The 12,746-nt window shown below is 50.6% G+C and overlaps 1 protein-coding gene across 1 annotated transcript in view; it reads right to left on the minus strand.

Moving 5' to 3' along the window:
- The window catches only part of fbxl17 (F-box and leucine-rich repeat protein 17), a 212,708-nt gene that overhangs the window by 191,448 nt on the left and 8,514 nt on the right, over positions 1-12,746 (minus strand). Inside the window, exon 5 of the mRNA XM_048982228.1 lies at positions 12,228-12,359. Within this exon, the coding sequence (XP_048838185.1) occupies positions 12,228-12,359 (132 nt within the window). The remainder of the gene's footprint in view (positions 1-12,227; positions 12,360-12,746) is intronic.

A 12,746-nucleotide genomic window follows, 5' to 3' on the forward strand; every position in this document is an offset into this window, starting at 1 on the left:
ACACGGTTTAATAAGATGGGAAGCCCTGCAAGATGAAATGTAAAATCACTCCATTTCTGAGGATAGAGTCGAGCAGAATTGCCAGGACCGTGTGGAGTATGTGCATAGGGGGGCGTCTAATCGCAGGCATTTGAGGCATGGGAGTTAATAATGCTGGGGGCGTGGTCAGGGATCCTAGCCTATAACAGGAGTGGCTCATGCTCGCTAACTCGGGACCATTTGCCGCACGCTGTTATGACTTTCAGTGAGGCGGGTTGTAATTCACAGTTCTCCGTTTATTAAAATGCTCCCCCATACAGCAGACGTCGCCAAACGGCTGAGGGGAGCCTTAAAGGGGAGGGCAGCCCAGCAGAGCAAAGGCGGACGGTGCAATCCGGAGCAGGACTCGCTTTATTAACCGCAGGGCCGTGCCGTCCCGCTCCAGCAGGCCCACGGGCAGGGTGTCGTTTGCCCACTCGACTCCTCCTGACAGCAGTGGGCGCACTGCCATCATCAGCCCCAGCCGATGACCTTTATGGGGCAAGTAGACCACACTCGTGGCCGCCCAGTTTGATGAGGTCCCCCCCCCCACTCTGTTCTCTCAGTGTCCCCTCCAAATGCAATCAAAGGACCCAATTGTGTTATGGCGTCGTGGGAAGAACATGACAACGGAAGTACAGAGATGATAAACACCCAGTGACACGAAAAGACAGGGGGAGGACGGCAGGGTGAGAGCGCGCCACTAAGCATGAGATTTAACATGCGTCTGCCCCCCCAGAAGCTTGTTATTTTAAACACAGAGCAGACAGCCCCTCTGAGAAGTATTAATTAGGACATTACTACCGATGTACATGGTGCCTGGGTAGCCCAGAGGGAGGGCCCGGTTCAAGGGCCCCGTGGCACATGGGGCCCCCAGGACAAACAGCTGTACTCATCTCACTTTTTGACACTAGTTTTTATTCACCTTCACGTGCTGAAAAGACAAACACCAAGTGGTGTGGGGTCACGGCATCAGAACAGGGGTGGGGAGTAGTCAAGCAGCGGATAGGGCATGAGCAAGTGGTGGGGGGCAGTTAAGCAGCAGTTGAGGTGTCTGCACTGGGGGTGGGGGGCAGTTAAACCATGGATATGACCTCTGCACCGGGGGTGGGGGGCAGTTAAACCATGGATGAGACCTCCACACTGGAGGTGGGGGGCATTTAAACCATGGATTAGACCTCTGCACTGGGGGTGGGGGGCATTTAAGGTATGGATTAAGCCTCTGCACTGGGGGTGGGGAGCAGTTAGCCATGGATATGGCCTCTGCACTGGGGATATGGGGCAGTTAAGCCATGGATATGGCCTCTGCTGTCTTATTAATTTCCAGGAAAAATGTGAAGCATCTTTAGCTCGCTGGTGGTTATTCCAGATCAAGCCAGTGCAATGCACTGGGGGTCCATAGGTATAAATGTGGGGGGTGTAGGGGGCCTCCCAGAGTCCCTGCAAAGAGGACAATAAGCCTGATCCACATGTATTTTATTTACAGTAACAGAGGTGCTTTAATTACCTGCTCGCGCCCTCGGCTGTGATGAACAGTTACCTGACGAGGGACACCTTAGGTGGCGGCACTAGGATGTACATTTACCAAATTAAACAAGCACCTCGTTAACATAAACTCGTAAGCGTTTCCATTTCAGGCAAGGAGACACTACTTAGAGTTTACTTGCACATATTTTCATGGAAATAATGCTCTTTATCTAGCACATCCTAAATAAAGATGCTGTTAATTTTCACTTCACATATTCCTGATGCCCGATTCCCGGCCAGAGTCGTCCCTCTACACCATCAGAGCTCCCAGGGAACAACCCTAACCCTAACTCTAACCCTCCCGGGGAGACTGACGCATCACGGATCAATCACCACCCTGAGAGCAGCGGACAGCAAATCAAACTCCACCAATAAAAAAAATAAAAAATAAAAAATCAACACTAATTATTATTATTATTATTATTAATAATAATAATAATAATAATAATATTATTATTGTTATTATTATTATTATTAATATTAATATTAAGAAATGGTGATAAATATAATTAAATCTGAGTCCAGGAGAAGTGGCAGCAAAAGAATGAATTGAATGAATCAATTGAAATATTAGAACTGTGTTTCCTGTATGCATGGCAGGCATGTGAGCAGGGGAGACACACCTCTTCTGACATTACACCACAACAGCACACACCACACCAACAGAGCCTGCAAGCCCAGAGTGTCACGCACGTTCCCGGGAACCATGAGGACCACTCCCAACAGGCACCGGGGCTCCCTGATTTGTGCCAAGTACCCATGGGGGGTGGGGCCACAACCATGTTATGGAAACCTGCTGGGGGCGGTGGGTCCATCGTTTATGAGAGCCGCTGATTAATGGCGGGACGTCCCACTGTTTGTTTGTTTCCATCCTCTCTCACGCCACCCCCCCCACTCCAACCCAGACTACAAGCAGCACAGCAGCCGGCAAACATCAATCATACCCAATAAACTTCTTTTGCATAATGATCCCGCCCCCCTGTGCAGCAGAACGAGGACATAAACAACGGTAACAACAGCGGCCCTGTCCATCAATTCCACCTACACTCCCGGAACATTCCCAGCTAAAGCAACCTACTTAGACTGAACTCGGATAAGGGCAAAGGCGTGGGCCCGACAGGGGCCAGGAATGGTGGCGGTGACCTCGCCGAAGCGCACTGGCCTACATTAGCCCCCATGATCCTACAACATCCTCCATAACACGCTAGAGAACACAGAGCCCAAAGCTAAAGCAGAAACACAAGGCATCTAATTAACCAAAAATCTGAATCCTACAACCTACTTCTGAGCCCCTTTACACCATAAAAGTGACCCCTGACTGACATTGGGTCAATCTTAATATGCGTCCTTGACAATACTTGTGTTCTCATGAACCCATTTTATGGCATCTTCCAATGCCGAAGACCAATTCCAATACTAAGAACACAAGTACAGAACCCCTGATGTTGGGCTTGCAGTCGCCCCCAATATCAAGGATGCAGTGGCTGCATCCTCAGCAAACATGACCAATCACACGGTGCCCGAAATTCCTCTGTGGAAGACCAGTCTTGCCAAGACCACAAGTACGGACTTTGCGTTCTTGGTATTAAGATTGATCCAAACTGACATTCAGTAGAGGGAAGGGTTACAATGTTTGTGCGTGTTCCCTAGGATTTGAACCCACAACTCTTGCACTTTTAGCACAATGCTCTACTTGTTGAGCTACAGGAGCTATAGGTAACTGTATCTGGTGATAGGACACACGCATAAAGACACCAAGAAGGACAAACCCGCCAACCCCTGGACACAACGCCAGGGAATAGGGCCTCGAGAGAGACTCCCACAGATGTAACAGGGCCAGCCCGGATCCAAACTGGAGCAGCACCTCGCAGACCCAGTACCGCAGCTTACATCAAGGGTGTGGCGAGCCAGGACAGGGGCAGACAGACAAACCAGCTTCCCTTTTTCAGCTCACCAGCGACAATCCCCACTAAGGCACCATCTGGTTTCACAGGTATCCCGGACCACAGAACTGGGACACGCATCAAAATCAGAGGGAGGGTTTCACATCTGTTAATGGCGACGGGACGGGGGCTGATGTAAAGGGTGAGCACTTCAAGTGCATAATTTATTGGGGGGAGGGAGGGAGGGCGAGAAGAAAGAAGGCAGGAGAGATGGAATTCATCTAAAAAGAGGAGGAGAGGAGTCAATGGACATCTCGGAAACAAATTGGAGAGGCGAAAGAAAAAGATCGCAGGACACTCTCTGGAATTTAAATTGTGTGGTATAATAATTGTGGGGGTGTTTAAAATTTTAATGCAGAAAATAATGAGACTGAGAAACTGCCAACCCCCCCCCCCCCCACACACACATACACACACCAATAAAAGAGCCCAAACGTGGCTATAAGACTAAAGGGACAGAATGAGGACGACACCAAGAAACAGGAAATGACAAAAGTTAACTGAGCGGAATGGGGGGCAGCAGTGAAACCAGCTGGTCAGTGCACACTGTTGTTACAGGATGTGTCCACCAGAGCGGCGCCTCTCAGCCAGCACAAGTCCCCCCTCCCTCATCATACTGCTATGCAATTAGGTCTAAATATTTGTGTGAAGGGCACTATATTTAGTTGCTGGGGGGGGGGCTGATACAGCACCTCATTTTTTTTATTTAATGTACCTGCATACAGAGTGCAGGGGGTGGGGGGACAAATTAAGTTCCTTTGGAAAAAAGTTTTTCCTAAAAAACAAGAACATCATTTTCTGCTACATCTAACAAAATTTTGTTTTTTAATGATATGTATACCATATGAAAGAATATCTACCTAAATATACATGTACCTAATGGACTCAGTAGGTTCACCCTACTTATAATCAAGAACTTCTGAGATGCCAGGTTTGTGCAGGTAATGCCGCATGGGGGTCGGGGGGCGGGGGGGGGGGGTTAAATGTGTTAAAATAACCGACCTATCAGAGAACAGGAGGCATCACAGGGAGGCAGCCGGGCCCCCACTACATACAGGTAGATACACATTTGCTACACACTCTGACTGTCTCGGCCTCAAAACTCTCTACCATGGGGGTGAGCTAAGACTAAAATCATTCCTGGGGAAGCCTGTCCCATTGAGCGCCTCATCAAGAGCCGGACTTAAAGGGAATTTCGCACACAAAGTCTTTCGTTAGGCCTTGGAACATTAGCCAGCACGCAACCCCAAGGGGGGCGACGGCGTTCAGCAAGAGCGCACCGATTCCCAAAGTGAAAGGGGACCGTCGAACCATTAAAGAGGAGCCCGGACATGTGGTACAGGTGCGAAACACGCAGCTTCCCCATCAGCCGGCGAGTAACCCTGCTCTCTGGCCAGTACTGCCTTAGCCCTGGTCCTGCCAGCACTGACCATACTGCCTAATTAGGCCGAGCTATGCCAGCTTGTCATTTCCAATAGAGATCTGCTACTGCTCCCCGGGGCGGCAATGAAGACCTGGGGGAGCCAGCTACCCCCACCCCCAGCAGCCCGATAAGAGGCTTCCAGGACGAGGAGGCCGAGATAAAAGGCCAGGCAGATAATATGGTTAATCACAAAATTATATATATAAAAAAATTATATATAGAAAAAAAAATAATAAAGGCTGTTCATTTAATACATGACTGAAACGCCGATGATTAAAACTGTAAAGGTCCAGAAGGAGAATCCGACAGAAATGACAGCAAGGCTGACAGGCAACGGCACGCTCTGCTGAACAAAAGAAACTGGGCAAGCCGCGGTCACGTCTCCCGCCGGCGTCTCTGACATCACTTCCTGTCCTGGAGCAGGACCGTGCGACAGTGTGGTCTCCCGTAATTAGTCCCAGGATGGGTGGCAGTCTGACAGCAACAACTCCCCCGCTGCTTGGGAGGGAGATGTGCACCGCTAACGGGCTGCAGGCATCTCTTCTGGCACGTGTCCGTGTGTGTGTGTGTGTGTGTGTGTGTGTCACTCAGAGAGAGACATAGAACAGGTAAGGGAAGGAAATCAAAGTGGCAGAACAAGAGGAGCATTGAGTCACCTCCGTCATCTCGTTGCCACGGACACCCGGGTACTTGTCTCAGCGCACAATCTTAAAGGGTGACGTCACACTCAGTGGTAATGAGCTGGAGGGAAAATCCATCATGTTAATACTGGAGGGTAGGGGCTATGGGGGCAGTGAGGTCATAGGGCAGATGACGCATAAATCACAGCCTGAACCTACCACTCCCCCCCACCCTGCCAGAGACGCCGGTGTGAAACATACACACCTTCAGCACCTTCCAGCAGTGGATGTGGGGGGGGAACTGTCCATCTCCGAGTCCGAGGAGGTAGGGGATGGTCAAAAAAATTAATAAAAATGGAAAACCTGCAGGCCCCCTGAAAATCTTGAGCTGGGCCATTCGTCTTTTGGGAGAATTCTATCCCTCCCCCAGCCCCCCAGCCCCGCGGTTTTTACAGACCCAATTGACGGAGACGGAGGAAATAAAAGCAGGTGGAGCACATAGCAATTTAAGCCCCCCCCAATAGCGCTGGTGAGGAAAGTCCACCAGTGTGACTCATCTGATCAGGTAGCGGCCCACGTCCCTCGGAAGGCTCAGACACCCTCCCTACTACCCCGACACTTCATTAATCCAGCAGCTGTTCGAGCAATAGACACACACTCTGATTAAAAGAACAACAGCAGGAAGCAAGTGCACTAATGCGTGTTTTATAGGCCTTAAAAAGCTGAATGTACCTTATCATAGGTACCAATTAAGCCTTCTCGTTAATTTGATGCTTAGGACATGCTCCTGCCCAGAGCGCCTTCAGTGACGTTACACTTTCCTGATGCATATACATATTCTGATGAAGACTTTTTCTGACATAGATTTTACCCATAATGCCACTAATTCTGATTATGGATAAAAATCCAAGTTGGTATGTAGCCTTCCTTCTCTATTACTGTGTGCCCAACTGTCCGTAAGAGAACACGAAATAAATATACTTTAAATCTATTATCTGTGTGCTTATAACCGTATCTTATTTTTTCAAAAAAAACCTCAACATGCATGTCTTTAAGCAAGCGTAAGCAGCACAGTTTCAAAAATAACTGCATAGTCACTGAGCACTCAGATGACATTATCAAATATGCAAACAAGTAAAAACTGTAATTATGTAATTCAGCAACTGTCTATTTCCTATAAATGTAACAATAACCAAACCAAGCCTGTTCTTTCAGGTAAAGCCTGCCAGTCCCATGTAGAAACCCCCGCCCCCGTCATTTTCTGCCCAGTGAAGGGGAAACATTTGAATAATATATAAGCTAGTCTTGGAGCGCCCTCTGCTGTCCAGTACCCGTCATCTCTACTAGCCACCAGTCCCAGAGGTGGGGCACTGTAGTTTCTCTGGCTCACTCACAAAGTGGGACAAAGACAGCGGCAGAGCCAGGCCAGGCACCCCCCTTTGGTCGCTCAGTCCCTACATGTCACCGTTCCAGAGAATTTACTGATCATCCTCCGGCAGGGCAGTTGTGGTCACCTCAGGACTGCCCAAGCCCCTTATTCCAGGGGAATCAGCGGCAAATCATACTCCACATGTCAGATAAACACTGTTCTGTGCCAAGGAGTGTCCCCCACCACGGCTGGGTAGGGCGGGTCCGGAACATGACCCGGCCGTGATGGAGCAGCCTGAGCCAGTCTCTGCTCGCTCGAGTTCACCTCTCACTGTAATCGCTAAAACAGACACACGGACCAGCAGGCCGTCAGGAGAACAGCGCAGTGTGTTGGCAAGCCTGACCAGCTCCGTGGCACACACATCAAGGAGTTCTGGCAGTGCATTGTCGAGAGGTGGGGGGGGGGGGGGCTAGGCACCATGTCCTTGAGATCTGTCGTGGTAAGTGAACTCCGCGGGCTCAGAGAAACACGAGTGACTCCAAACCTGCACGTAACAGAGCCTTGCTGGCGATCTAAGTCATCTACCGCGGGAGTGGTTATAGTCGGGTGGGGGGGGGGGGGGGGGGGGGGATCGATATGCTGACATAAAGGACGCCAACGTCCCGGTGGTTACAGACACCCAGCGGTCCGCTACAAACAACTGGCAGACTCCAGCCTTGATGAGATCCGCCCCAAAATGTCAGGGTGCTCCGGGGTGGGGGGGGCCGCGTCACTGACTCGCGGGCCGGGCCTTTGTTTAATCGCCCCCGCAAAGAGAGCGCGTCCCTCCCAGGTTTCCACAAAGCCCGATCTGCAGCTTTCCCTGACAGCCATCCCGAATCTCAAAGTGTATCAAAGCCCCCCATCCCCAAAAAAACCCCCAGAAGCGCTCAGGGGTGCAGCCATTAACACCCTCATTTCCCGCGAGCTGTCAGCAGGCACATTCAATACAGCACAAATACACTGTCCACTGGGCACGCTCCATACAGCCCCCAAAATCTATGTCTAATCTATATCTGAGCCCTTCAACAGGCTCAGCGAAAAGGAGCAATGGGAACAATGGAGCCTAACTTTTTTTTTTTTTTTTTTTTGCCAAACTGGAATATTTTTTCCAGAGGAAGGAATATTTTATCTCCAACATTAAACTCCACTCAACACATCACTGAGAAGGGCTTTGGGTCCGTCCAGAAGGGGGGTGTCACCAAGCCAGCCCCCTCTGTCTGAGCAGCACCACTGCAGCGGATTTTTCTTTTCTCTATTTTTTTTTTAAGGAACCGAGATCCGTGTGGTAATTAGACCCAAATTGAGGGCAGGCACTAATCTATTTTAGGTCGGCTGCGATTCCATTTGCATTGCACGTTTAGGCTAATTAAAACTCTTCCCTAATCAGATTTGGATGCGGCGTGTCTCCCCAGCGCACGAGCAGCCTTTTGGGGGCAGGGAAGTGACGGACCGCTCGGAGACGGCGAGCGGCGAGGCGGGCGGGCAGGTGCCGAGACAGGCAGCCCCGCCACTTACACACATGCTGAATCCTGCTTAAAGAGAGCCTGCTCATCTCCCCCGAACATTCTGCACATTCAGAGCTTGTGCGGATATAGACGCCCATTTTCTGGTACGGCCCTAAAAGGTTTGGAGGGGCAGAATGAGGGCGGAGCCAGTGGCCCATGCAGAACACAGCCCATCTTGTTTTGGGCCCCTTTTCCATTCCCATGGTGTTTATCCCCCTCCAAACCCAAATGCCCCCCCCCCCCCCCATTCCATTCCCACCGGGACCTGCTGGTCATCCCAACCCAGAGGGAGTCTCACAGCCCCATAGGAGAAGCGGGATGACGACGTTTCAGACGTTGACTCAGGACAACCCGAAATCAAGCCAAATTCTAAGTTAATGACAGAGAACCAGGCCACCAAAACAGCCCGGGCGACGAGGCAAGTCAGCCAGAGGTACAGGGTACGGGGCCCAGTGAAGTGATGTTAGGGCATGTGATATTTGGCAATACAGGCAGAAAGGCTTGGGGGCCTCAGGCCGCTCGGGGGCCACGCCTGGAGGGCCCCATAAACCTTGCTAAAGGTGAAAATTGGATTTATCCGTGTTTGCCTTCTGCAAATACATTTCAAACCCAGAGCAAGTAATTCAATTACAGGTCTGTCTGGGAATAAAACACATGTGGCAAACTAAGCAGGACCTTCCCACCACAGCGGCATAACCAATTCATCTCAGCGGACTGGGAACGCTTTTATACAAAGGAAACAACCATCTCAGTGCATAAACACAACCCGGAGAGATTAAACTCTACGGCACAATCAATGGAGAAATCGTTTCCAAGTGTGGATGCGTGTTTTTTTTCCTTCTTCATTTCAGTGCACGGGGTGGGAGGAGGAGGAGGAGGGAGAGAAAGATCACGAAGAGGTCGATCCACCATCCCTCTTTAAGTGGTGAATGGAGGAAATGACATTTTAATCTTTCAGCCAGAGCAGAACAAACGGCACGGCGTGTCAGAATAACAAAATAAGACAGACATTTTTATCGGTGGAAACATGTAGGCCGCAGTGAGAGACTCCAGTGTCTGGACAGAGCCCTCAGTACGGCAGGCCACATGGGCCGCGGAGTTGTGTGGGGACCCCCCCAGACCAGACGGGGGCGGCAGGATCTGTCAACGACTGTCTTGCAAGCTAGCAGCATCGTAGCAAACGGGGGGGGGGGGGGGGGGGTGAAATATGCCTCAGTGAGGACAAAGGCCAACAGAATGTATCTCTTCAGTCAAAAACAATTACTGAGTCCTCTTCTCCATTACAACGCCGCAGCCGTGGAGACGCCCATGCCGACATGCCCAGCAATGCACTGAGAGAAACAAAAATGAAATGAATGTAGCTGACAATATTGTCAGGGTGTTCATATAGCACTCCGCTCCTTAAATATTCTCATACAGCCATACAGATCAATTCAAAGCATGCGGGGGGGGGGATGAGAGGTGGGGAGGGCTGCAATGAATATTGCTATGTGTCTCTCCGATTCGCTCCCTAAGATCCCGCCTGGACGTGTCACATGACGACAAAGTGCCAAAGAGCTAGAGTTCTCTAAAGTGATTTAGCATCATCACGGTGTCCCAAGGGGCAGCTATTGCTGGGTGGGGCCTGAGCACCAGCCCCACCCTACCGAGAACTGCCCCATCACGCAGCCCCACCCACCCAAAAGCATAGCAAAAGAGAGAAGAAAAAAAGCCGGGACTGAAATAAGGGAATTGGGTCATTAGCGCTCATATGCATTTTTAATGGAGCCCTATTCCACAGATCTTTAATTTTGCAAAGCGTATAATTTAAACGTATACATTTTTTCATTCGTTTCATACTGCGTAGTCCGGGAAATTCCCCCAGGGGACAGTTTAAAAATAAAATGGTGTGCTGGTGCTTTTTTGGCAGTTCAGGGAGAGCCGGTCCTACAGCTTAACACCTCACGCCTGGAAGCCTGCTGCTGGAGCAGAATGGTACAGGAACTCAGAGAGGCGGCACAGAACCCTGTGCAGGCTGCATCGACTGTAAACAGCTCACCGTCTGCTCTCCTTTTTTGGGTTTTGAGTGGGGGGACAATGGGGGGGTTGAGAATCAATTCTTTAATCTGCTCCTAAATTTCTAATTAAAAGGGGTAATTGCTTATTGAGCTATTAATCTAGTCCCCATTAAGCAGAAGTATAAAAACCACAGGCATGTCCGAAGTGTTGAAATAATTACCATACAGCACCGCACGAGAAGACAGAAACTCCAAGGAGAGTCGAGACCCACCCCCCCACCCTCCAGGCTGCTCCCTGCCCAACCCGCAACAAATGGGAGACATAACAATCTGCGGCGCTCAGAGAGTGCGCTCCCCCCAGTCGGCAGAACCTCGTGCCAAACAGCCTGGCAAAATTACTTCAATTACAGACTCGCATGTGAGTACTGGCAGCTCGTAACCGATACTGGCCTTATTTACTGGGTCGGTCTTGTGTTCGATCCAAAAACCATCCTCTTAGGATGGCTCGCAGTAATCAGCTGCTGAAGATGTACCCATGAGTACAGAAAACGATCTGGTGAGGTGGAGGGGGGGGGGGGTCGCTGTCTTAAATAAGAAAATGCACACTAAAATATCGAATGTCAGACACAAAACATCAATGGATCTCAAACCTCTTTAGCATTACATCTGACTGCATTTCCGAAGCGTGTCCCTCAATCTCAGGGCCATTTGCCTGACAAAATGGAGGAGGACCATCTCCTTCAGGAAAGAGAGCTTTGCCCCTGTGTAATTTCAAACCGAATCATTCGCCATCCTTAAAACAGCGATTTGTAAAGCGTGCACAAAGCCAGAGGTGGTTTGAGGACAGCGGGAGCAGGAGTGGATCTCAGCTGACCTCTAGTGGTGACACCAAGACTTACATGGTGAATATTCACAATCGCCCTCTCCAGTCTACCAGCCTGCTTGAATACAGCAAAAACATACAGCGTTCCACTATTTAAAACTAAATTGACAGAAAGCTTGAAACAAGTTTTAAGTGATTAGTCTGCCCCTTCTTCAATTTTTCCTTATTAAAAGTACCTAAAATCAGCAGCAGTGAGCAAGTTCATTGTGGAAAGCAGCGCAGAGAAAAGGCAATGGGCAGGACAGAGCCCATACAGCAACTGGTTCTCCAGTGCAAATACAAAATGAAAGATCTCACGCGCTGGAAACCTAATCTGAGTGGAAGTAATCATTCCCAGCTTGTCACATAGCGGGGCTCACAGTTAATGGGACGCCGGCCATGAAGGCAGTCCGGGAGACGCACACAGACAGATACACGCTCACAGACACACGTGTACGCTCGCCGTCTCGCTGCTCGTGAGCGATAAGGTAATGAAAGTCAGCGGGAGAGCACTAGCGTGCACCAGCAGGGGTTCTGGGAACCGGGTCCTACCCAGCGGTGCATGTCTCAAATCCCCAGTACGCCCAGCTGCGTCGATAGCAAGCCATTTCTCACTCGCCTTTAATCTGCCTGACGACGCGCTCGGAGGAGCCCCTGGCGTAAGTCATGCTCCGCAGCCCCCTCCAGCCCCCACCGGCGAACCCGAGGCACGTCGCAGCCGAGCGTGAAAAGGAATCGCTGTGACCCAGCAAGGCCCCCTGCCCCCCCCCTCCTCCTGGCCGGCGCCTCGGTGCCAGCCTACCGGGCCTCCAGGATTACCTCCGCAGATTGCCGTCACATTCCCCATTCATCATTTATTTGGAAAGTCCTCTCTAGGCGTCATGAAGATGCGGGTGGGTGGGCACTCAGCCGCTCACATACCAGCTTGTTCTCCTGCATGTAGATCTTCTGCAGCTTGGGGCAGCCCTTGGCCAGAGCGACCATGCCGTCGTCACTGACGCCGTAGCACTGGCCCAGGTGGACGTCCCGCAGCTCCGAGCAGCTCTCCCCCAGCTGGGCACACAGGCAGAGAGGGAGACAGTCGCCGTCACAGGTCACCAAGGTCATAGGGCCCCACTGAAACTCTGCAGGGACAGACACCCTGCACACTCCCCCAAAAACCTGTGTCAGGGTAAGAAGCAGCAACATTCACGCTCCATAAATAATCACCTTCCTTCACCCCATTCTATCACCCCTTTTTTGTACGGCCTGCTGTGTCGCATTACAGGAGGCCCATGCATGCGTCAAGACGACTGGGACCCAACTAGGTGCATCTCTAACCACCACCCCACCCGCCCAATGCCAATTACATTCCGCCACGCCGGAACTCCCGAGGCAGTGAATAATTACCATAAAATGATCAGCAAAATAATCGCATTTAAAATAAAAACGCGAAATATG

The sequence above is a fragment of the Brienomyrus brachyistius genome, chromosome 2, assembly GCF_023856365.1.
Source record: "Brienomyrus brachyistius isolate T26 chromosome 2, BBRACH_0.4, whole genome shotgun sequence".
Classification (NCBI taxonomy): Eukaryota; Metazoa; Chordata; class Actinopteri; order Osteoglossiformes; family Mormyridae; genus Brienomyrus; species Brienomyrus brachyistius.